The sequence below is a fragment of the Rhinolophus ferrumequinum genome, chromosome 5 (assembly GCF_004115265.2).
Source record: "Rhinolophus ferrumequinum isolate MPI-CBG mRhiFer1 chromosome 5, mRhiFer1_v1.p, whole genome shotgun sequence".
Taxonomy (NCBI): Eukaryota; Metazoa; Chordata; class Mammalia; order Chiroptera; family Rhinolophidae; genus Rhinolophus; species Rhinolophus ferrumequinum.
In genome coordinates, this window is record NC_046288.1 from 84,327,458 (window position 1) to 84,352,381 (window position 24,924).

Here is a 24,924-nt window from a genome sequence, read left to right on the forward strand (position 1 = left end):
GCGGGCGCGGGGACGCCGGCGGCGTCTCCATGTACGTGCACGCGCCCGCACCTCGTCCTGCCGGCGGCGTGACCGTAAAGGGGCACAGCCGTGTCGTGAAAGGGGCCGCAACAGGCAGGGGGCTGGTTGACGGCTCGGACTCCATTTTGTTTGCCTCTTCTCTGCTCGTAAGTTGCCTCTCTCCGTGGTTTTTCTGAGGCGAAAAGTTTAAAAAAGGGTAAAAGTTTTAAGGATTATTCTGGAGCGCTGTTAATAAGCATAGGGAGTCTCCATTTTGTCTCTGCAGCAGACGTCGGTACTGCGGTTCCCGAGTAGCGGCGGAAAATGCGGCCCTTGGACATCGTCGAGCTGGCGGAACCGGAGGAAGTGGAAGTGCTGGAGCCCGAGGAGGATTTCGAGCAGTTTCTGCTCCCAGTCATCCACGAGATGCGGGAGGACATCGCGGCTCTGACCCGGGAGCACGGGCGAGCGTACATGCGGAACAGGAGCAAGTTGTGGGAGATGGACAATATGCTCATCCAGATCAAAACGCAGGTGGAGGCCTCGGAGGAGAGCGCCCTGAATCATCTGCAGAACCCGGACGACGAAGGGGAGGGCAGAGGGACCAAACGGTGCGAGAAGGCCGAGGAGAAGGCCAAGGAGATCGCCAAGATGACAGAGATGCTGGTGGAGCTGGTGCGGCGGATAGAGAGGAGCGAATCGTCCTGAGCGCGCGCGGGCCGCCGGTAAGGCCGGCGGGAGCCGGGGGGACGTCCTGCTGGGTGCCCTGCACTTGCTTTATCCGAGGGGACCGGTGTGATGGTGACGGTCCACGTGAGATGGACGTCGGGGCGGACGAGAGGAGAAAGGCAGGCCCAGTCTTGACTTGAACAGGGGTTAGCAGATACCGTTTGTTTGTTTGTTTACGCTGGTAATTAGGAAAAAATAGGCCTGTGTCGGGCATAGTATGTGTTTGGTTAAAACCTACGGTCTCGGGCCCTGGGAGTAATTGTAGTGTGGTAAAGCTGAAAGTCGCTAAAAGAACAAAATCATAGCAGGTGCCGTTGAGCAAGGGGGCATAGAGACAGAGAGTTTTCAGAGGGAGACAGAGAGTTTTCAATTCCAGACCTTGCCAGAAGACGGGAGTGAGTCAGATGGCATCCAGAAAAGGTGACGTCCTGCGTGGGTGGTTACATTTGTGAGGGTCTTGGGCTCCCTTCCCCCCCCAGGATTAACCCCTTAACGATGAGTTTCTCGCAATTGCACCTTAGGTTTGCAGCCAATGGATTCTGGTCCACTGATGGAGATTGGCTGACACCCTGGAGAAGCTGAAACCAGAGAGCCTTTTGTTTTCTCTCTTTTTTTCCTCTGTCTGTATTCTGTCCTCATTTACACTACGTTTCTGCTGTGGTCTGTGGTTGATGACCTCAATGTGAGTTTTGACTGTTAAATGTTTTTGTTTGGGGAAGTCACTTTTATTTGGGAAATTCTCTGACGTGCAACAATTAGGGCCTAGATTGTAAGCTCTTACAGCAGTCACATTTGTTCCTGGGCTTCGGTTATTTCTAAATTTTGAGGTGTTTTGCTCTTTCTTGTGTGATCTGATAGCTCCCTGGAACTTTGGGTCTATGTGTGACACACGAGACTCGGAGTTGGAGTTCTCCAGCTCTGGAGGCGCTGAAGGAGCTGCTTTACTTCTAGAAGATGACTCCTGCTAAAGAAGCTGAAGAAGGGACCAGACTTCATCCGGGAATGTGAATGGAGCTGATCTGGCTAGGACTGGTGCATCAAAAGAAGGGGTGGAAAGTGGTATTGTCTGTATTTTGGGACTTGAATTTCTGTGTGAGACCAAAGGAGGAGAGGTGTATTTTGTTCAAAATTGAATTTTATGTGGCACACTATCTGATGTAACGTGTCTGGTCAGTTTGTTTGGACAACCTAACTCAGCTTTATTTGACATGGAACCTGGAATAGGGGATGAGATCTTGGTATTCTGCACAAGTTGACATAATACTCGGATGCATTTCAGGGGATTCTGGGCATAAAATGAAAGAAACATTTGCAAAAGCCCTTGCGGGGCTGGGGAAGGAAAGCAAGGACTGCCTGCATTGGACCCGAAAGTGGACAGGGACTAGGTGTCTTCAAGGTTCATAAGTTGTCCAGCTATAAGTTCATTTGAGTAGCAGACCTGACAAATATTTGAGGTCAAAACCCTACCGTGTGTTTAAAAAAAATTACCGTGTTAATAAAAGTATTCATTTGCTTGAAAAGACAAAAGACCTAAAAAGTTATTGACTAAGAAATTTTATTTCTTTTAGAATGAAAATTTTCTCCTTGACTGTTGTCATTGTCAAATGGAGGGTGAATCTTTTAGTTTTTGAGGCTCTCAAGTAGGTCTCTTATCGGGAAAGATTGCGGGCTGCTCTGCTCTGGGCACTGGAATGAGTCAGGTGGCGTCCAGAAAAGGTGAACACTCAGCTGTTAAGTATAGGGAGGAACCTCATATAATCCTGTGGGCCAGGACCCTGCCTTCTCAGCCAAAGTTCCTTCAGTCTTTCCACCTAGGAAATTGAAACATTCTACCCCACTACAGAAATGAAGGTCAAACGCCCCAGCTGCTGGAAGTACTGCTAACAGGTGGCTCTCAGCAGATCAGCTTTAAGTGCCTCTGCTTAAGAGACCGTCCTTAGCCAAGGTTAAGCCCTCTTTCCCAGGTGGCCCATATCCAGTGACATGGACGTGGGGTCTAAGGGACCTGTCCCTCTCACTGCAACTTGGGACAACTTTGAAGGGCATGTCAGCTTCAGAGGTCCCTGTGGAGTCTGCTGAGACTTGTTGGGACTGCGTCACAGCCCTGCTTCCTCTGCCCAATTTGGTGTCCCCTTCCACAGACGTTAATCCCTAATAAACTTTCCTACACTCTAGTTTACATCATAGATTCTCTTGCCTGGGGAACCCAGTTGATAAAATAGAAAACTGTGTCGCAATGTAGATACCATGTCTTATGAAAACACTGAGGGGGAGAGTCAAGGAGAGCATTTCAAAAGAAGTAACTAGTGAACTTGGCCTTAAAGGATGAGTACAGCTTCCAAGGACAAGGAGAGAATGAGGGACATCCCAGGCACAGGGAACTGTGAGAAAATGCCAGAGATTCAGCACTTCCTAAGTAGGTTCTAGTGGGGAGAAGTGGGTAGAATGGAACTAAACCAGAAAACAAGCCAACACCAAAATTACATTTGCTACATTTGCTAAAACTAAAATTAACATTAGTACAATATCCCTAACTAGACTACAGACTTTATTCTGATTTTACCAGTTTTCCACTAATCCCTTTTCTGTTTTAGTATACCACACTGCATTTGGTAATTGATTTTTTAAAATAGGTAACAAAAATGGCACAAAATTCAAAAGACAAAAATGATCTCTACGCCCCAGCTTCCCTGTTTCTCTGGGAAGACAACCATTTACCAGTGTCTTGTATATTCTTTCAAATACGGGTGTTTGAGCACATACATAATTCTCTCCAGCTTTTTTTTTTTTTTAACATAAATGGCAGCACACTATATAACCTGTGAATGTCCCACGTGGGTCGCTTTTTTCCACCTAGAACCATAGTTTGAAGGTCTGCCCCTATGTAAACATGTATGTCTGCATTCTTTTCAATGGCTGCACAGTGGTTGTATGCTAAATGTTAAGCATCGGGATTCTTACACGAAAGCTTGAGAACTGTTGTCTAAATTATTTTCAGTAACTCAGTTCCTTTTCCTTGTGATTTCAGTCACAATTGCAAAGCAGCCAACAGTTTCCAATTTCCCCAGCTCACGCCCGTCCTGGCTTGACAATAATTGGAGGCACAATTGAGTCCTGCATTTTCTAAGCAGACTCTGATCAGGAACCATTCTGAGAGGTTAAACTGAGTATGGCTCGGGTTTCCAGAACTTTTTATGACAAATTTATAATGTCCCTCGTGAGCCCCAAGCTCTGTCTCTTTTCCTTCAGAGTTCAGGTCACGGACGGCTGTGCAGAAAGGCCTGTTGGGGTTCCTGACACTCAGAGGTTACCTTCAGCTGGGACCTACCTTTGCTCAGGTATTGCAGGTGTGACAAGTGTCCTTTTATATCAGTGCTATTAGAGAAAGCAGCATGGGAGCTGTGGGAACGTGGAGGATTATGTAACAAGCTCTGATGAGAAATGGAGGCAAAGTACGCCGACTGTTCAAAATCTGCTGGTCCCCACGGTCAGACTCAGCCTGGGGAGACCACAAAGTAGGACCACAGAGGCTTCTGCATCTGGTTGTTTCTTCAGCTGAGGTGACCCCTGTGAAGAAAACACTTTTTTTTTTTAAGATTTTATTGGGCAAGGGGAACAGGACTTTATTGGGGAACAGTGTGTACTTCCAGGACTTTTTTTCCAAGTCAAGTTGTCCTTTCAATCTTAGTTGTGGAGGGCGCAGCTCAGCTTCAAGTTGTTGTCCTTTCAGTCTTAGTTGTGGAGGGCGCAGCTCAGCTCCAGGTCCAGTTGCCGTTGCTAGTTGCAGGGGGCACAGCCTACCATCCCTTGTGGGAGTCGAACCGGCAACCTTATGGTTGAGAGGACGCGCTCCAACCAACAGCCATCTGGGAGCTCAGCGTCAGCTCAGCTCAAGGTGCCATGTTCAATCTTAGTTGCAGGGGGCGCAGCCCACCATCCCTTGCGGGACTTGAGGAATTGAACTGGCAACCTTGTGGTTGAGAGCCCACTGGCCCATGTGGGAATCGAACCAGCAGCCTTCGGAGTTAGGGGCACAGAGCTCCAACTGCCTGAGCCACCGGGCCGGCCACCCAAATTTAATTCTTGACATTGGAGGCGTGGCCATAGCCCACGACACAATGAACACTTGGGGAGGAAGGGCAGTTATTAACAAAAGTCTGACTCCAGGTGAAGGGAGGACAGTCCAAAGAATTCCTAACCTTCCCAAAGATAAAACCTCAGAATCAAGGCTGCTGTGGAAGAGAGGGGCCAGGAAACGAGTTCTGGCTCCCAGCTACCTGCTCTCTGTGGGGTCTTTAGCAGACACTACCTTCTCTCAGGTTCTTTCCAGCCCTAGACTTCTGTATGACTTCTAGAACCAAGGCTTACCTGGGATAAACTGCTGTAGGAGCCATGAGTGCTGTTCAAATAAATTCCAGTTCACCTTCCAGGCACAGAGGATTGCACTCCCCAGCCCTCTGGTGGTGGTGGTGGTGGTGGTGGTCTATGTGACTAATTCTGGCCCACGCATTAGGAAAGAGTTTCATCCAAGCCAGAAGCTTGAGACCCACGTGAGACCCTCCAGAGCTCGCTCCTCCCTCTGGCACAGGGACCAGTAACGTTTGATATGGTTGATACTAGCCTGTGTTCCTCTGATGAGCATAGTTCCCTGCCAAGCTGTGATGAACACAGAGCACAAGAAGAAAAACCTTAGCTGTGTTATCCAGACAGCAGATATACATAGCGACATGGCGGGCTTGAGTGTCCACCATCTTCAAAGATAAGTGGGGATTTGTTATCTTAACACTGTGGCCAGTTAAATCAAAATCTATCCCGGGCTTGCTGCAGCTGCTGCCCAAAATAAGACCTTTCCTTGGTCAATTTCATCTTCCCCTCTTCTGATCCCCCTACATTCCTGCGGTTCCTTTCTCCTGGTTTATGTCCCCATTCCTTTTCTCTTCAAACTCTCCATTCCATGATTCACAAAAATCCTTCATTCTGTTACTCACAAACTCATTCATATTATTCTTTGCGTTTTCAAAAAACTTTTTTTTTTTTTTTAAGATTTTATTGGGGAAGGGGAACAGGACTTCATTGGGGAACAGTGTGTACTTCCAGGACTTTTTTCCAGGTCAAGTTGTTGTCCTTTCAATCTTAGTTGCAGGGGGCGGAGCCCACCGTCCCTTGCTGGAGTCGAGGGAGGAACCGAACCAGCAGCCTTGTAGTTGAGAGCCCACTGGCCCATGTGGGAATCAAACCGGCATCTTAGGCGTTAGGAGCAAGGAGCTCCAACCGCCTGCGCCATGGGGCCAGCCCAAGAATGTTTCTTGACCACCTATAACAGTCGAGACTACCCTCCCAAGCACTGGGCTTTCCTGCAGCCTCACTGGTGGTGGTCTCTAGCAGCACTCAACTGACCAGGGACTGCGTTTTTGACAGGGTGGGGTGGGGGGAGTAAGAGGTTAGGGTTTTGATAAGGGCGCTATTGCGGCAATGGACCACGTACCCTAAATCGGTACATGGAGAAATGAAGAGCAGGATAGCAACAGGAGAAAGGAGCTGTTGAAGTGAATTGAGGGGTCCGTGAGGTTGTTAAAAGTGCTAGCGACTATAGTGCAAGTGTCACCTGGAAGGATGGCGTGTGGTAAGGAAAGAGGAGGGCTGAGCAGGTAGTAAGCAGGTCTGCGGTGAAAACGAGCCCCAAGGCACCCTTGGGAACTAGTGGCCAAAGGATGGGGAAGAGCTCATTTGACGTGAGGAAGCGGGGGTCTAGGGACCCAGGTGTGGGACAGTGGCCACGCAAGTGTGGAACACGCCCAGGGTGATGGCAGGACACGGGGTGGAAAGGAAGGCCAGGAGCCAGCTGCAAAGTGTAGGATAAGTGAGGGGGGAGGGTTGGAGGTCCACAGGGAGTGGGGGAGGACAGCTGGATGAGCAGCAAGTGCTCCAAAGGAGAGCCGCTTCAGACAAGAGGGAGGCAAAGTGTGGGGTGGCGGGTGGCAATGGCACCCCCGACGTGGAGAAACGAGAGGCTTTCACTTCCCAGGCCTGAGGACAGAGTGGCACAATTCTCTGGGGACAGTCCGGCAAGGGGCAAGGTGGGGGTGGAGGGCAGGAAGCCAGGCACGGCTGGCACTGCTTGACCAGTTCCTCAGGCCCAGGAAAGGGTTTGAAGGGTGGGGAGCCTTCCGGGCACTTGTCATGATAGCGCCCTGGGCTGATTTTACTTGGTTGTCCATGGGAGGAAAGCGGCGACAGGCATGGCAGGTCTAGTCCTGAACTTGGCCTCTCTGGCAGCGGAGGGCGCATAACCTCGGCATGACCACTGTGGTAGAGCCCTTACGTGGCAGCTGGAGGTTGTCACCCAACGATGTTTCTGTAGTAGCTTCTATGAAGGACACCTAAGAGGCCCCCACTACCGGTCATTTGGGCTCGAAATGGCATGGGTTTAGTGAGGTTTCTAGAAACTAAACTGACTGGAAGTCCACGATGAAGGCGCCAGCAGGGGCGAGTTCTGGTGCGAGCCCTCTTCCTAGTTCACAGCCAGTGCCTTCTTGCTGAGTCCTCACATGGCGCAAGGAGTAGGGAGCTCTGTGGGGTCTCTTTTATGAACCCCATTCGTGGGGGCTCCACCCTCATGACCTAAGCACCTCCAGAGGCACCACCGCCTAACACCATCACATTGGGAGTTAAGATTTCAACATTTGAATTTGGGGAGAAAAGCCCGCGAGGACACAGTGACAGGCAGCCATCTACAAGCCAAGAAGAAAGGCGCAGGAGAGACCGAACCTGCCGATACCATGACCTTGGACGTCCAGCCTCCAGAACGGTGAGAAAATTAATTTCTGTTGTTTATACCATCCATCCTGTAGTCTTCCACCATGGCAGCCCTCGCAGACTAACACATATGATACATCCAGAATAGGAAAATGCAGAGACCAAAGACAGACTAGTGGTTGCCAGGGACTGGGGGGAGGGGGAATGTGGAGTTATCACTAGAGGAGTAATGGATGTGTTTGGAGGGGAAAACAGGAAGCATGTAGCAGTCTGGTCCCTAGCAATTCTGAAACGCAGTGGGCCATGTTTCCAGTTCCTCCGTTAGAACTCAGACATAGATTCATCTCTCTGCATCTGGCTCTGCCCTCTCAGTTCTAACCTCTCAGTTACCTGTCCTTTTTCATTAACTATAGCCAGAGACTGCAACTGACCATTCTTCAGCCCACTTCTTGCCTATAGAAATTTGGGTTTCCAAAATTCCCTTCATACTTTGTGTTGTCTCTCTCCGTTAGCTCAAACTGATGAAACGCCTTTTAAAACCTTGTAAATCTTACTAATTTATGCATAATTGATGAATCGATATACCCACAAAAGCCACCCCCACAAAATTCACTGAAATAAGCCCTTCTCTACCTCAGTCTCCAGTGCTATCTGCAGGGACGATGCCCTTAAGATTCTTAGAAACCCTGTTGTTCAAAAGAGAAGATCCTTAGACCTTTTCTGTATTTGAAGGGCTCGATGAGGCAACACTGTAAATCCTCCTGAGGTTTTAACAAAGGATTTAGAGTCATGCCTTTGACCGCATCTTTAAACCACATTTTCCTGACAATCACCTGGCTCTGATCTCTGCCCACAGGCCCTCTTCAGGTTCCCGGGTCGTTTGCCATCCAGAGAGGCTGACAATGACAATTTTATTGGCAAACCCAGCTCTGCCTCTTTCATATTTAACAGTTGTTTCTTTAGCTTCTCTCTCCTCTTGCATTTTACTACAAACTAGCAGAAGCCAGGCAACACCTTCCACACCACCTTCAGACTTCCTTAGCTCAGTCAGCCAGTTCACCACGTACGTCCTTTTTCCCATTTTTCTGCCGGCAGCAGTGTTATCAAATTCTGTGCTGCTACATGACAAAGATCCCCTTCTTCCAGACTCCTCATTTCTCTTTAAGCCTTCCCCGAAAGCCTTGTCAAGGGCCCTCAGGCTTTTTTCTGTCTCTTTAACATCTCCCCAGCCTCTGCCCGCTCATTGCCCCTCCCCATGTCACTCCCCCGGTTCAGATTGTTTCAGCAGCACCTCATTTTCAGATACCAATATCTCTTCCAGTCACCTATTGCTATGGGAAAAAAAAAATCACTCAAAAACTTAATAGCTTAAAACAATAAGCACTTATTTCTTGCACTTTGTCAGGAATTTGGGGGCAACATAGCTGGGCCATTCAGGCTCAGGGTCTCTCAGGAAGTAATAGTCAGATTGTGACTGGGGTTGCCTAGAAGCTTTCTCCACTCACGTGTCTGTGGTTTGATCAATTATGGATGAAAAGTGTTAAACGCTGACTGTCTGACACTTCCCCAAATTTCCTACATTAACTCTGATAGAAATAAATTCCCCTTTAAGTCTTTACACTGTTTATGTGAAACACACTCCCTGTACCATAATTAATCACTCGATGGACGATTTCTCCCAAGTGGGCTGTAAGTTCACAGATTGTGCACCACAGATGATTAGCAGGAACGGAATGGCTTTGGGGAAAGCTGGAATCGAGACTTTTTCCTTCCTCTCCTGTCACCTGCGTCCGTCCCTGGTTCCTGAGAGTCTGATGTGACCTACAGCTGGCAAGAGCAATATGATCTTCGTTATAAACGTACAAGCTTCTGGGAACATCATTTCTGCATGGGGTGATGATATTAAAAGTGGTTGGAGTGAGGGCTGATTTGTTTTCTAAAATTAGTGAGTCTGGTGCTGCAACATCCAGACAAGTAGGATACAGAAGAAATTTGGCTTCAGGGTGCAAAAGGGAGTGAAAATGGGATAGAGAAGAAGCTTTGGAGGCCAAAAAGGGTGAATACCATTTCCTGAAGAAGATACCCCAGGAAGATTTCTAAAGAAGAAAACCCAGAACATTTGGGCATCTGGTTGAGATTCCCCCACCACAGACTGACCAAATAAGAAGGGAGACTGGCATTTTCATTTATTTGGGACTATCATCTCACCTGGAAAGGCTTCACAGTAAGTGTATCAGTTAGCTTTCGCAGCATAAGCCACCCTAAGTCCCAGGGGCAACTCCAAACACTGCTCAGGTGTCCGTAGTCTGGCTGGGAGTTGGATGGCCTAGACTGGCTCAGCGATGAGTCTGCAGGCCAGCTGGTCTGCGCCGGGCCTACCTGGACAGCTTGGTTTCATGTTTCTCTCACCTCCCTCCTTAGACCAGTGAGACAACCATAGCGAAGGCAGAGACACAGGAGTTCAGGGGGCCCAGCTGTGTGACCATGCTCCAAGCGTGTGCTTGTATCACATCTGCTAACACCTCCTTGGCCAAAGTGAGACACAGGCAAAGGGCACGGCTGCAGGAAGGGTGGAGAATTGGGATCACTGATACAATCTCCCAGAGTCTGTCCCCAGTGCCCCCAGTGCTGCATGTTAAAATTTCCTCTCCTCATCCCCATCCAAATAGCCCCCCAAATTTCTTCCAGTCATGGCCCTGGGCTAGAGGTCCAGGATCTTGCGATCTGCATCAGACTTATGTATGGCTTTTTGTGGTCCAGAAGCCTATGAACTTTTAAAAAGACAAGTTACTGCCCACTATCTTAGTTTAGGCACCACAACAAATACCATAGAGTGGGTGGCTTAGAACGGCAAACATTCATTTCTCACGGTTCTGGAGGCTGGGAAGTCCACCATGAAGATATCACAGATTCAGTGTCTGGTGCAAGCCCGCTTCCTGGCTTGCAGACAGCTGCCTTCTCACTGTGTCGTCACATGGTGGAGAGGGGGGGAAAGAGGGAGGGAGAGGGAGAGGGAGAAGGAGAGGGAGAGGGAGAGGGAGAGGGAGGGAGAGAGAGAGAGAGAGAGAGAGAGAGAGAGAGAGAGAGAGAGAAACGCTAGCTCTCTGGTGTCTCTTCTTACAAAGGCGCTAATCCCTTCATGGGGGCTCCACCCTCATGACCTAATTGCCTCCCAAAGCCACCAGCTCCAAACACCACTTAATTGGGGTTTCAACATATGAATTTTGGGGGATACAACATGCAGTCTTTAACACCCACCCAGACCCAGTATACAATGGTGAGACTGGGACAAGATAATGCCCATTGGTAAGGGAAGAATGAACACCACAGCAGTCACTGAATTATAGCACCTTTGACATTCCGTGGGGCAAATATTGCCATGTTTCTCTTCTTTAACGAGAAGGAAAAATGCTTGATTAGGCTTTGGTTCTGCAGCCTAGAAGTGGTTCACTAGGGCAGAGGTTGGCAAATTTTTTCTATAAAGGGCCAGATAATAAAATTTTTAAGGCTTTGTGGGCCAAATACAGTCTCTGTGACATATTCCTGTTTTGTTTTTACAGCCCTGTAACAATGGGAAAACCATTCTTAGTTCAGAGGCTGTAGTTTGCCAACCCCTGCCCTTGTCCACTGTTCTTTCCAACAGCATCTGTGCTCTCCACCGTGTTCTTCCTTTTCCATCTCGGTCTTTGACCACCTCTGAAGACAGCATTAAAAATTAGCCAGTTTTGCCTACTGAGCCTACTTTCTGCTGGTAGAAAACTGGGAATCTGGAAGTCTTTTTACATTTTGAACAGTCGCAGTCTCTTTTCTTCCAGGCTGGCAGCATTTTTGCTAACATGCCTGCCTCAGAAATGTTGTGGGTTTCCTATGTATTTTATTGCACTCCACTCATGTACCAAAAGCAAGACAATTCTTTTTCAGATGTTCAGCTTTCTAGACTGCATCACTGCTACTTTAGTCATATCTGGCTGCCGTGAGATCATGCCCTTAGGATTCCTGGGAGCCTGTGCTAGGCAGAATGTTAAGATGGCCCCCTTATGATTTTTGCTCTCTGGTATTACACCTGTGATTATGTTGCTTTAGATTCCAAAAGGGAGATTATTCCGGCACACCTAATCTCATCCTGTGAGCCCCTTAAAGGTGGAGTTATTTGAGGCTAGGAGCAAAAAGGATTTGTCAGAGAGATTCAAAGGATGGGAATGATTTCACATGCTGCGGCTTGCTTTGAAGATGGAGGGGACGGTGTGCAAGGATCAGAGAGTGGCCTGTAGAATCTGAGAGTGACCCCTGGCCAACCAACAAGGAGTTTCTTCCCAATATTTCCTGCTAGAAGTACACAGTGAACAAGCCTAGAAACTTACCTCATCTATCCCACAATGACAGTATACAGTAGTAGCTGCAAAAAAATAAAACAATAAAATTATATATAGTATGTACTATATATACTATAGAGGGTGCCAAAAAAATATATACACATTATAAGAAAGAAAAAAACTGTATCAAAATTGTAATACAATGAATGACGGTAGCATTTGTTCGATTAACGCCATCTTTTAAGCAAACGTCATACATACATATGTCATACTATGTCATACTACACATAGCTACTGTAATTCAACTTCGAAAAGTAATACATAGATAGCATCTCTTAAAATGTGTACATTTTTTTTGGCACCCCTGGTATGTTGAGAAATAATGTTAAAGCAACATTTATTGCGCTCTTGCCGTGTTCCAAACCAGTGAGGGCTGTAGGGAAATGGATAACTAAGAACCTGGCCCCAGGGCCTGTTATCTTACAGAGATGCTTACGAGATATGACAATGAAGTTCGCAAACTCGTCCTAGAAAACATGCTACATACCTCATTGATGAATATCACTACAGTGACCTTTGAAGTACTCCCCTAGGGAAGCTACGCACCCACGCTGGCGCCTAGTCCACCGCACCCACGCTGGCGCCTAGTCCACCGTTCAAAGCAATTTTGGAACATTTTCTGGAATGGCCATCAGAGCTGTCATCGTATTACCCTCGGAGTCCTAAATGTTATCAAAATGTCTTCCTTTCAATATTTCCTTTATCTTCGAGTAAAGAGAGAAGTCATTGGGGGCCAGATCAGGTGAGTAGGGAGGGTGTTCCAATACAGTTATTTGTTTCCTGGCTAAAAATTCCCTCACAGACAGTGCTGTGTGAGCTGGTGCATTGTCGTGATGCAAGAGCCATGAACTGTTGGCGACAAGTTCTGGTTGTGGAACATTTTCACGCAGCCTTTTCAGCATTTCCAAATAGTAAACTTGGTTAACTGTTTGTCCAGTTGGTACAAATTCATAATGAATAATCCCTCTGATAGCAAAAAAGGTGAGCAACATCGCTGCAACAAGGTCACGGGTTTTAATTGTCAGACCTCATACAGTACAGTGAAAAATGAATTCCTTCAATATTATTCCCCAGGGACATGCTGGGTGCCAAGTGGGGGTCAGGAAACTGCTTAATCAGACCCACTCTAGCCTGACAAAGTAAGAGGCAGACATAACCAGAGCCCAAAGTAGACTAAAACTTACTCTTTATACAAAAGTAGTGGAGGAGGTTGGGCAGGACGCTAAGAACAGCGCCAGTAATTAGCCTCAGCCGTGGGATACCCCGGTTCTCCAATGTTCTCAACTAGTGTTCAGGGAAAGCACCTGCCCGAGGCCAAGAGGATGGCATTGACCTAGACTGAAATGCTGACACTGAGTCAGCCAGCTAGTTGCTCGGTGCATTAGAAGATTCTAAGAGCACCAGCTGAATGTGCTTGTTTGTGACGTAGGACGTTAAGCACTTACAGCACACACAGTGTGCGCTATACTGATCATACGCTATCTGACTGCACTAGCGCAGAGAAGCCGACTCTGAAATGCACGAAGTGTGAGGACCCCGGCCCGCAGAGGGGTTGGAGACCGCGGCCCGGACCGGGGACACGCGTGTGCGCGTGAGAGCGGGGTGTGTGCGAGTTCCCACAAGCCGCGTGACCGTAAAGGAGCTCCGGCGTGTCGTAAAAGGGCCGCAAGTACACAGCGCTCTGGCAGACGGCTGGGAATCCATTTTGGACGCCGTCTCTGCGGCGAAAGTTGAAGGACCTGTTGCTCGTCACGGTGGCGCATCCGCCGAGCCCAGCCCTGCGCGGGGCGCTCGCTGGGGGCCTGCCGGCCTCTCGGGCGCGGTGACCGGGCCGCAGGGGGTGAAGGGCGGCGCCATGCGGCCCGTGGACGCGGACGAGGAGCGGGAGGCCGAGCAGGACTGGGAGAGGTTCCTGAGCCCCGTGCTCGACGCCGTCCGCCGGGACGTCACCGCCCTCGAGCGCGAGCACGTGCGCGCGCACCTGAGGGCCCGCAGGAAGCTGCTGGAGATTGAGAGCCTGCTGGATGCCATCAAGAGCGAGGTGGAGGCGTCGGAAGAGAGCGCCTTGGATCCCGCCCGCAGTCCGGGCGCCGAGGCGGAGGAGAGGGTGATGAAGCTGTGCGAGAAGGTGGAGAAAAAGGCAGTGGAGGCCGCACTGATGGGGAAGCGGATCGTGGAAATCCACCAGCAAATAGACAGCTACGAGTGTTGCTGAAGGACACGAGCGGGTACGACTGGGTCCGCGGGCAGCTGGCTTGCGGGAGGGTGATTGGTAACGCCCAGCGGAGAAATGCGTCTCCCGGGGGCGTGGGATCGGGAGGCTCCGAGCTCTTCGTTGAGATACCGTTTTCTTAACGTTGGTAATTAGAGGACAATAATTTGGTGTGTTGTGAAGCGTAAAGACGCTGCTGGTAAAACGTTTGCAGAATGTGGACCAGCTCGGTCGCTAGGGTGAAAACCTTGGCCGTAGCGCAGAAGGAGGGGACTTACAGAAGTGTGGGACAGGACAGGGTGGAGACTTGTGCTGTGATGAAATTGGAGCGTTTCAGACGATCTTACAGCAAGCGGTGGCGTTTTGCACGGGTGGTTGGGTGGGTATTTATTTACGTTGTGATGATGAATTTCCCCCGTGTTTATTCTAGGTTATCCCCTGATGGACTCCAGCCGGTAAGGAGGACTGACTGCTTGGAGAGGCTGAACCAAGGGAGTCTTTCTTTTTCTGTCCCCTGTTTTTCTGTCTGCGTTTTCACCATGGTGAACACCAAATCTCCAGTACCGTTCTGGTAGATGATTTCAGTATTATATTGTCACATGTGGATTATGATTATTAGGTGCATTCAGTTTGGTAAAGACAGCTTTTAATGAAATGCTTTTACTTAAAAAAATAGAACCTAGATTGTAAGCTGCTGTGTGGTCATATTTGTTACTGTGATTATTGTGTTTTTAAAGTTTGCAAGTATACGCTTGTGCTCTGCTATTTTTTTATGCTTCCTGGAATTTGGGGACCCCCGAGAGACTTGAAGTGAGAGAAGACACTGTTTGGCTGCAGCTGCTGAAGCAAGAACCCAAACCCCAATCAAGGGTGTGGACACCTCTGTTTTGGATACGATTGAGAAGGCCCAGAGGACAGTTGGGCATGGAGAGTGGTGGTGTATGAATTTTGGGACTGTGCAGTCTGTCAGATCAAAGGAGGACAGATGTGTTTTGGGGTTTGGGGTTTGTTTCTTTTTATCAGCAATGTAACTTTTCTGTGGCACGTAAACTGGTGCACACCATGTGACCTGACTGGTGAGTAACCTAGGATAGATGATGAGTTCTAGTTACTATATGTATTTGCAGACTTTGAGGTAAACTTTTTGATATAATACAGTTGTGCATTTCAGGGGCTTCTCTGCCACAAATGCACATGGCCTCTGAAGGGGCTAAGGAGGAAAGCATGGAGCTGGCCACAGTGGGCCCCAGACTGATAAAGGAGACAACTTCCAGGCTTAGGTGATATCCAGCCTAGCTCATCAGAGCAGATTTCACAGAGATCAGAGCTCTCACTTGTTGTAATCAAGTTCATCTGCCTGGAAACAATGCTAAAAGCCAGTTTTTAGAGTCTTTGTGCAAGTGACCAAAGCCATTGAGTTGGCCCGGAAAAGGTGAGATAAATAAATTTTCTTTCAAGATGAAAGTTTCTCATTGATTGTCCATCATTGTCCAGTGAAGGTCAGATGATTCTGATTTAAGAAGGTGTTCAAAAGCCTGTATCCCAAAGGGAGCTTTGAGCTGCAGGGACTTGTAAACAAGAGGAGGGAGAAGGCAGAGCAGGAAGGGGCCTCATGAAAGAATCTGGTCTGGCTCCCACCTTCAGGAAGCTGACGTTGATAATTCAGTCACTCACTGTGAACATGTGCCACTCCACACTCTGCTGAACACTAGGAATTTCCGGGAGAGACAATCTCGTTTGACACAGGTTTGTAAACGATGACGGCATGGTGTCCCCAGTGCTGGTCTTTGATCCAACACATAAACTGGTGCCCACAGATGGTGATGAGCAGCCAATGTACTTGTACACTGAATCTGATATTTGTAAGACGCTTAGAAAAGTGCCTGGCCATAGTAAGGCAGAAAGAAAGCTAGCGGTAAGTTCTGTAGAAAAAACAAGGGAGTGTTGGAAGCTAGGGTGTAGGGGGAAGGTAATGCTATTTCATATAGGATGGTCAGGTGACATCTCTGATTGTAGTGACATTTCAGCAAGGACAGATGTGTGGAATACACACAGGGCTCTCAGGGAAAGTGTCCCAGGCAGGTGGGACAAGCAGGGCACAGAGTGAGCAGCAGGAGACCCCAGTGGCAGGGAGCAAGTGGGACATGGTGAGGTCAGCAGGGGCGGTCACTTCAGTTGTGAATGACATGGGCAGTGACGTGAGGGTTTCAGGAGAAGAGGGATGGGATCCGACGACATGAAGAGGCTCATTGGCTGCTGTGTTGAAAATTGGGGCTGGAACAAGGACGAGAGCAGGGGGGCAGCTGTGGAGAGCTGGGGGCTCGGGGCAGCGTGGCCGTTGCGGGCACCGGTGAGTGTGTGGTGTGTGCTTTGGACCTGTTGCTCACGGGGGTGGGCAAGCATTCAGCCCCGTCCTGAGGCTCATGGCCTGAGCACCTGTGGAGGGCAGCCATATCATTTGTCAAACCAGGGCAGTTGCAACAGTGAAAGGTGGCCCTAGTGATAATTCGTCTGCGACCAGGAGTATACCAGGGCTGTCGCAGACAAACAGGTATGGAGACCCTGGGTTTATACTGTGGTGGGAACACTGAGCAGGGAGCCCGCTGAGCCTGAGAAGGCTTTTCAGACCCAGTGGCTCCTGGTCTGGGCCCGGAAGCATAAGCACAGCAACCCGAACAGCACCCCAGGCGCGGAACACGTCCAGAATGGCCCCAGGAGTCCATGTGGCATGTTGGAGAGGGTTTGTGGGTGTTTAGAGGGAACAGGGAGGCGATGAGGCAGGTAGGAGGCAAATGGTTGTGGGGTCTTAGGACTTAGAAGACTTTAAACTTGAACTTAGGTGTCCATTCTCCACTGTGGGTATTTGTGCCATGGGACCTACAGTCCTCTAGAGTACCTGATGCCCAGGGAGGTACTGGTGCATTCTGAATAGTCAACTTATTTGAATGTCTGACAGGAAAAATATTTTTAATTTTTAAAATGATACACCACTGGCTGAAGAAGTCTCACACTGGGGGCGGCTTCTGGCTGTCCGAGCCCCTGGAGTGGTGCTGTTCAAACTCCCAAGTGCATGGGAACCCCTGGGGTCTTGCGGACATGCAGGGCTCAGTCCTGAGTCCAGCACCTGACGCTCAGTATTTCTAACGCGCTCCCAAGCGAGGCCTGTACTGCCCAGGAACGTCCCACACTTGGAGTGAGGTTATGAGTGGGTTGCTGAAAACGAGAAACAGTGATGGGGACCCCTGGGAAGGTCTGCGCAGGTCAACAACGCAGGTCTTTCTGCGTTAGGGAAACGTATGGTGGTAGAAAATGGAAGGGCAAGGGTGTGAAGTGAGCCATGAGGCTTATTTGTTAATGTCAACACAAGTTAGCAGAGTCCAATGTTACCAGGGTCCATTTTTTGTTGTTATACGAGGTGTGATCAGACAATACGGTGAATGTTTACATTTAAAAAATTTATTACAGTGAAAGACACATTGGCATTAATCCCCCTCAAAATACTCCCCCTCGCTTCGTACACAGTTATCCCATCATTCCTGCCACTTTCTGAAGCAGTTCTGGAAGTCCTCTTTCGTGAGTATCTAGTTGCGCTGTCGTGGCTGCCTCCATGTCCTGAATCATTTTGACTTTGAAGAGCCAGAAGTCACACGGTGCCAGATCCAGTGAATAAGGTGGATGAGGACACACTGTAACATTTTTGTTGGACAGAAATTGCTGTACCAGAAGCGATGTGTGACACAGAGCCTTGTCATGATGGAAGATGCTTTATGGCACACTTTAAAACACACCTCTCAACCGGAGCTCACGCCTGACTGACTGCACTGAACAAGTTGAAACTTGTCACATACTGTTACTGTTACTAAGGTTCAATGTGCTGCTTCCCATATTGAAGGTCCCTGCCTTTCCATTGGATGGCCCTCGGCAGCAGCACTCACCGTATTTTGTGATCACAACAGAAAGGCTCCGTGTCACACATTGCTTCTGGTACGGCAATTTCTGTCAAATAAAAACATTACAGAGTGTCCTCATCCTCCTTATTCCCTGGATCTGGCACCATGCGACTTCTGGCTCTTCCCCAAAGTCAAAATGACCATGAAAGGTAAATGTTTTGAATCGATTCAGGACATCGAGGCAGCTACAATAACGCAACTAAAGACACTCACGGAAGAGGACTTCCAGAACTGCTTCAGAAAGTGGCAAGAAAGATGGGATAAGTGTGTTGGAAGTGAGGGGGAGTATTTTGAGGGGGATTAATGGCAGTGTGTCTTTTACCGTAACATTGTTAAAATTTAAACGTTCATTGTACTTTTTGGTCACACTTCATACTTCCCTATATTTAAAAAAACTAATGAAGAAAATTATAAACATTTTATAATAAAAGACTTGAATAAAGATTAAAGGTAAAATGGTAACAGCCTTCAAAAACCATTCGGCCCCTTTGCAGTCATTCCTGGAAGCCTGGAAAGGGCGCCAGGGTCTAGGTCCTGGCAGTTTCTGTCTGTATACCTCTGGAAACTGAGGTGACAAGTGACAAGTGTGTGAGCAAATGCTGGGCACTTAGGGGAATGAACTGTGGCTGAGCACTTCCTTCCACTGTTCTTCACAGTGTCCGGTGGGGGCACATGGGGAACACACACAGGGTAACGAAGTGCAGAACCTCCAGGCGCACCCCTCCGGCACTGCCCTGAACACAGCTGGGGCTGTCGATGAATCTGAGATTAGGGGGGACGGTGGCCGGGCCCCCTTCTCCAGCTGGCAGGCCTGTCCCGGTGCAGAGTCTGCACCTCCAGACTCAATTCTGGGAGGAGGAGGGATAAGACCCATTTTGGCCTTAGGTCCAAGGCAGCTTCTCCAATCCAGCTCTCCTGGGAACAGAATTTCAGCCCCTGGCTCTGGTGTTTCCCAAGGTGCGGGGGCAAGTGCCCATGGCACCCCCAGGCTGCATACTGGCCTCTCTCCCCCCACCCCCACCCCTCCACCCCCGCCCTGCTCCCTTCTGCACCGTGCATGGAGGGTTGGGGCCAGATCTGGCTCCCCACGTGGCCAACACCTAGCATCAGGGTTTTCCTCCAGATGTTTGCTAAGCTGGGCCAGGAGCTGGCCAGAGCTTGGGAACACTCTGGTGCCCAGGGGTGGGCAGAACCGCCCTGGGGACATGGGCCCGTGCCAGGCAAGGCGAGCTGGGGCGCTGCCTGGGAGGTGGAGACCATAGGAGTACACCACACGGCTCCTGCTTTAGCTCAAAATTTCTCGGTCTAAATAGACATCCTTTTAAAATCCTGGTGTCCTAGTTCATCATGCACCCCAAGGAATACAGGCATGTTGGCCTGAGAATGTGGGCTTCAGAGACCTGCGGGTAAGTCTAATCTGAACCCCTCGTTTTACAGATGAGAAAAGTAGTCCTGCAGGGGTAGGGACTCCCTGGGGTCACTGAGCAGGTCAGTGGGGCCAAGGCCAGGCAGCCTTGCCCCCGTGCCCAGGTTCCTGCCACCATTCAGCACCTCCTGGGACCCCCTGTGCTTCTGCTTCAAGGGCAGAATTCATGCTAGTGGTAGGAGGATCCCATCAGGACATTTGAAGGACATTAACACCTTAGTTTGGAGTCAGCCAGGCCTGAGTTTGAACATGTAGAAATGTGACCTGAGTCCCCTTTTCCTCAACCAGCATGGACTTTATTCTGAGCTCCCCAAACTGTCATGGGTTTTCCAGTACACTGTCACCTGGAAGTCCTGATGAGAAGAAAACTCAGCAACGGTTTATTAAGGTGGGAAAGTGAAGCCCCTTGCATCCGGAGGCTGCAGCACGGGACACTCCAGGCCTGCAAAGATGGCAGGAGGCCACTCCGAGCTGCGACTTCTCTGAGTGGATGGGCTTTCTCCCTCAAGGCCCTTGGCCCGCCTTTACTATTTTACTGCCATCACCAAAGGGGCTCCACCCACACCTCTGGTCACGGATCTCCAGCTCCAGGCAAATGCCAAATTCCTCACCCAGCTCTCCTGACTGCCTGCCCGGCCTCACCCACCTTCCACTCAGCTGCGTCCTTACAGCTTCTGCCACACGCCTGCTCCAGTCTGCAAATGTGCCCGCTCTCTCCCAGCTCCAGTCCTCTCCATAGGCTGGTCCCCGGGGTACGAATGCCCTCCCTTTGTCTAGACAAGTGGTTCTTACACTGGAGCATGTGTCAATCACCTGGAAGCTTGTCCCACTCCATCTCCCAGCCTTCCTTGCTGCCGGGGGCCCTGCCCTAGGGTTTCTGATTCCGAGCACGCAGATGCTGCTGGCCTGGGGACCACACTTTGAAGACCCTGGTCTAAAGAAGCCCCTCTGTCTCAGCCAGTCTCATCTTAAGCAGCACGTCCTCCGGAAGCCTTCCTCGGGGCTCCCACGGGCCTCTGGCGTGACACTGTCATGTCATTGCTTCTCAGTGTCCAGACAGAGTTGTGCGTTAGAGCGTGTGGTGCAGAGAAGACAAGGGACACGGAAGGAAGAAGGGAGAGGGCTGGGAACTAGTGCCGAGTGCTGTGGGGTCTCCATCCGCTCCCGGGCTTTCCGTGCCCCACTGCAGTTGATCCTACATCCTCCACACCTTTGAATGCTCTCCAGGGGTCACACCAAGGGGTCACGATTATTATCACCATTTCGTAGAAAATTGATCCCAGGTTATGGAACTTGTCCAAGGTGTCACACAACAAATAAGAGACAGAGCAGGAATCAAAGTGAAGTCAACCTATGGCTTTCTGCACTTGCAGGGCGTTTATGGTCCAGCAACGGGGTGGTGTAACTGAGCCCTGCTCCAGTGGGCTGGGTTGAATAGTGTCCCCCAAAATGCACGTCCTTCCCAGCACCTCAGAAAGGGACCTTACTTGGAAGTAGGGTCATTGCCGATGGAGTAAGTGAAGATGAGGGCATGCTGGAGTAGAGGGGCCTTCATCCAATATGGCTGGTGTCCTTATGGTAAGAGGAGACACAACACAGAGGGAAAAAGGCCATGTGATGCAGGCAGGAGTTGGAGCCACGCAGATGCAAGCCAGGAAACCCCAAGGGCTGCCGCCGCCGCCACAAGCTGCGAGGGAGACTCGGCTTGCGTTCTAGCCTGGAGAAAGGTTTGCAAACGGCCGCCTGGGGTCCAGGGCTCACTGCCGCCTTCCCCAGGGGTTGTGTGCCAAGGGCAAAACAAGGTCCTTGCCCTCCCAGCTTCATGGTACGTGACCCCTGCCATTCAGCTCATGCATGAGAAACTCAATTTCTCAACTCTCTCAACCTCCTCCCTCACCAAATATTTGAGACGCTATCAAGGGTAAAACCTGTTTGCTCCTGGAGCTAGCTGTCTGTGCAATGAGAGTGGACAGGAGTCAGCGAGCCTGGGCTTGTTCCCCAACGACCCTGCTCTGAGCCTCGGTTTCCCCTTCTGCAAAGTGTGGAGGTTGCACAGATAGCGAGGCCCCCTCCTCTTCCTTTTCTGCTCCCTCCATCACCGTCAGATGTCCCTTGGGCAGGTGGCTGCAGGACCCCTGAACCAGGTGTGGCTGGAGGGCTCCTTCCTGCACAGCCTCCTTGAGGTCTCCCTGCCTCCAGCCTCACCTTCCTCATCCCCGTCTAGCGAGTGGGCTTCAAAAGGGCAATCCGGTTATCTCTCCCAGCAGGAAAGCCTCCAGATAGCTGGCTGGTCCTAAGCTGGCTGCACAGCAGGCTCACCTGGGAGGCGCTGGGCCAGCCCAGCCCTAAGAAACGGGCAGCTCTGAGTGGCTGGGGCTCAGACAGAGCTGGCATGAAAGCCACCCAGGGGCTCTGCAGTGCAGCCAGCGCTGGGAGGCCCAGGCCTATGGGACAAGGTCCAGGTGAGGCCGGCCTGCAGCCGACACCACATTCCGTCCCCAGAGTGTCAGTTCTTCATGCCCGGGGGCCTTTGCTGCCCCACGCCCCACAGCACTGCGTCCTGCAAGCAGCAAGCCCCACTTCATCCTTTAGCTGCTGTGTGTGGCCTGGGTCCTCCTTGCCCCTCTGCTTCTCCCCTCCTCCAGTCACCTCTCCCTCACGTCCCCCTCTCTGGCTGGGGCCCCCTGAGGTCAGGAACTGTGTTCCCCTGGCCCAGTGCAGGGACCTGGTGACACAGGAACTTGCTGCACCAACGTGGTTTGGGGCCTGGCTGGCTGGGCTCTCTGCTGACCTGGGACCACACACGAGGGGGCTTCGGGCATGTTTGCTGAGACAAATATCCTCCTCAGACGCCTCATCTGCCCAGACTCCACAGGTTAGGGAGCGTTCCCGCCAGGCCGCACTTCTCCTTCCCACCACACACCACGGCTGTCCCAGAGCCTCCATCCCACCACAGGCCCAGCCCCGCAGGAGATACTTCCCGCCCGTCCATCCCCTTGGCAGAAGCAGGGCAACCCTTTAATTCCTGGACACGGCCTCCTGCGAGGCGATCACCTGGCCCCTTTGTGTTCAGTGGTTCCTCTTTACTCTGCGTAATGTGGAAGAAACTGGTAATTCCAGTTCTTCCTCTGATCTCTCAACACTGGACGTGGGAGGGGTCCGGCGCCCAGGTGTCTGGGTGGCCAGATGCATGGTGCCCGCAGGCAGTGGGGGACTGGGCGCAGGAGCCCGGGAAGGCTAGAGGCCCTGCTGAGGGCAAAGTTCTCTGACTTCTCCATTCTGCGATCGCACCAGTTGTTAGATGACATGGGGGAGAGTGAGCTGGGGAAGGGGAGGCGGGCGTGCTGAAGGCAGAAGCGCTTTCCTTGCCCGTCCAGACTGTCTCCGCTGGAGCCAGCGGGGGACACCCTATTGTTAGGTCAGCTACGGGCATGGTCAAAGCAGCCGGGAGCCGAGTCATACCCCTCTGCCAAGTCAGACCCCTCCCCGCATGACAGAGACTGAGGCCCCTGGAGTTTCCCAGAAAAGGCAGCAGACCACTGGTGCGATAAGCAACTCCAGACACAGCCGCTCCTGCCCCATCTGCGCTAGGGGGCCCTGCTCATCTGCCACCTCACACAGCAAACCCCCACCCCAAAAACCGCATATATGCCTCCCTCCCTCTACCCTGGGTGCAACTTCGCTGGCCCCCATCTGCAGACCGGTGAACCTCGCCCGGAAGCGCAGAATAAAGCACTAATTTTCTCAACCCGCCTGACTAGCCTCATTATCTCACCGCAAGCCTTACACCTATAACCACAGAAGCAGCTCAGAATGGTCCTTATCCTATTTGATGAGGTGCTGAGTTCTTTCTCAGAGACAACAGACCAGGACCAGGGGTCATGCAGCCGAAGCATGCGCAAGGGAGAGAACTTGGGCCTCCAGCTGCACCCAGAACCAAAGTCGTCTCACCCACCCACCCCCACGGAACCAGAGGACTGGGACAAACCTGGAACTTGAACACAAGAACTCTTTCAGAAGTCAAGGATCTGCTGTCCAGGAAGACCCGTTGTTGACACTCCTTAGTGTAAAAGGCCCTGTTCTAAGGTCCTGCATGAAAACTTGCCCCTTCAGCATTTCCGCACATCTGTGCCCCCAGCCCCTTAAAAACCCTCAGCCGGGTCCAGCGAGCAAGATGGATTTGAGGCACCGCTAGCGCTCCCATCAGTTGGCGTCTTCTCAATAAAACTTTCCTTACACCAAACGCTGCTATTTTGAGCTTTGGCCTTTCCAAGCGTCTGGCACACAGATTTTGGTCCAGTAACCAGCCCTTCCCAGCTCTGGAAGGTGTGGGCTATGAAGATGACAGCCCTCCAGGTTCTGTAGCTCTCCGATCTGCTTCTTTGCTGATGCTCCTTTACCCCAGGACCCCACAGAATTTGCAGAGGAGACCCCGGCAACAGCAACTGTGCCCACACCTGCAGGGTGGGAAGAAAAATGACCCCAACGTGGTCGGGGATAGAAAGAAGACCTTTTTGCAAAATGCAATTGACAATCTCCTTTTGGGATGAAACTAGCTTTCTAGACAAATAGTTTCTGTTAAATTTTATAGAGTTAAGACCTGGTCCGGGATATTAGTTATCTGCCCACATGGAGACTGTCTGCTGGCAGAGGTCATTAGTGGGCTATTCTTTTCTGTTTATGTTCGCTCTATCGATGGTGATCTAACCACTTTTTTTTTTTTAATCCCTACAAAGATCTCCACCAAGAGAGGTCTTTGAGTAGGCCTGCTTTGACTTTTGCAACAAGTCAGAAAATGAAACTTTGGAAAAAACACACATTCATGACCAAGATGGAGGCAGCTCCAGGCCGGCCCACGCTTTTCTGTCCCAGGTCCTCCGCCAGCAGGTCTGGGAGCTGCCCTCTGGGTCTGACGGACTCTCTCCTGGAGCAAATCTGAGTCAGGCTCCTCCAAGCTCTCCTCCTTGGGCTCCTCCCCCTCCTGTCTTCAGCCTGCCTTGACGTGTAAGTCCTTGGCCTGTCACTAGCAAGAATCCCCCAATCCTTGCCATCTCCTCTTAGTCATTTTCCACCCACTGACCCCCTCTATTGGTGATAAATGACCAGCTGTCCCTGTCCTACCCAGAGTTGAGCCCGGTCTCCCCCATATTTCAATAGTCGTGACTCCTACTGCAAAGTCCTGAGCATCTTCCTTCTGTTTTAACGGGTGTCAGAACCATTTATTTGTCCTCTAAGGAGGTGTCTGACACACAGGTCTCAGTATAACCCTCTCTTGGGAATACGGCCCATCCTCCAAGTAGGGGCTCCAAAGGGCCCGCACCGTTCCCTTAGGGCTTGCTGGTGAGTTACTCCGGCAGGAGCGGCCCTGGTGAAACTTTAGGGTGCTGGGGAGCAGCTCCCACAGTTGTGAAAGCTTCAAGTTTAAATGAAGGCGTGAGGGTTAGCTCCCCACTTCTGCTGCACCGTAAGGTCAGGGCT

At 50.7% G+C, this 24,924-nt stretch overlaps 2 protein-coding genes and 1 long non-coding RNA gene across 4 annotated transcripts; 2 read left to right on the top strand and 1 right to left on the bottom strand.

Annotated features, from left to right (window-relative positions):
* The first annotated feature begins 41 nt into the window (after window positions 1-41).
* MRFAP1 (Morf4 family associated protein 1) lies at window positions 42-2,262 on the top strand. Of its 2 annotated transcripts, XM_033106671.1 has the most exons (3): window positions 42-167; window positions 287-725; window positions 1,251-2,262. In XM_033106671.1, the coding sequence occupies exon 2, from the start codon at window positions 325-327 to the stop codon at window positions 706-708; it is 384 nt and encodes a 127-aa protein (XP_032962562.1). In that variant the 5' UTR covers window positions 42-167; window positions 287-324; the 3' UTR covers window positions 709-725; window positions 1,251-2,262. The 2 variants fall into 2 exon arrangements, with proteins under 2 accessions (XP_032962562.1, XP_032962561.1); XM_033106670.1 differs by having other exon boundaries at window positions 136-725; window positions 1,251-2,261.
* A 7,664-nt stretch (window positions 2,263-9,926) lies between these two features.
* On the bottom strand, window positions 9,927-12,544 carry LOC117022497 (uncharacterized). Its single transcript, XR_004423060.1, has 3 exons — window positions 12,346-12,544; window positions 11,847-11,881; window positions 9,927-10,044 (listed from the first exon to the last, which is right to left on the bottom strand). It is a non-coding gene; the product is annotated as an uncharacterized LOC117022497 (long non-coding RNA).
* Window positions 12,545-13,402: 858 nt separating this feature from the next.
* LOC117022496 (putative MORF4 family-associated protein 1-like protein UPP) lies at window positions 13,403-15,529 on the top strand. Its single transcript, XM_033106598.1, has 2 exons — window positions 13,403-14,086; window positions 14,501-15,529. The coding sequence occupies exon 1, from the start codon at window positions 13,714-13,716 to the stop codon at window positions 14,071-14,073; it is 360 nt and encodes a 119-aa protein (XP_032962489.1). The 5' UTR covers window positions 13,403-13,713; the 3' UTR covers window positions 14,074-14,086; window positions 14,501-15,529.
* The last annotated feature ends 9,395 nt before the right edge of the window (window positions 15,530-24,924 follow it).

Bases quoted from the DNA above. Each gene is read 5' to 3' on its own strand.
- MRFAP1 (XM_033106671.1), top strand. From the start codon at position 325: ATGCGGCCCTTGGACATCGTCGAGCTGGCGGAACCGGAGGAAGTGGAA.
- LOC117022496 (XM_033106598.1), top strand. From the start codon at position 13,714: ATGCGGCCCGTGGACGCGGACGAGGAGCGGGAGGCCGAGCAGGACTGG.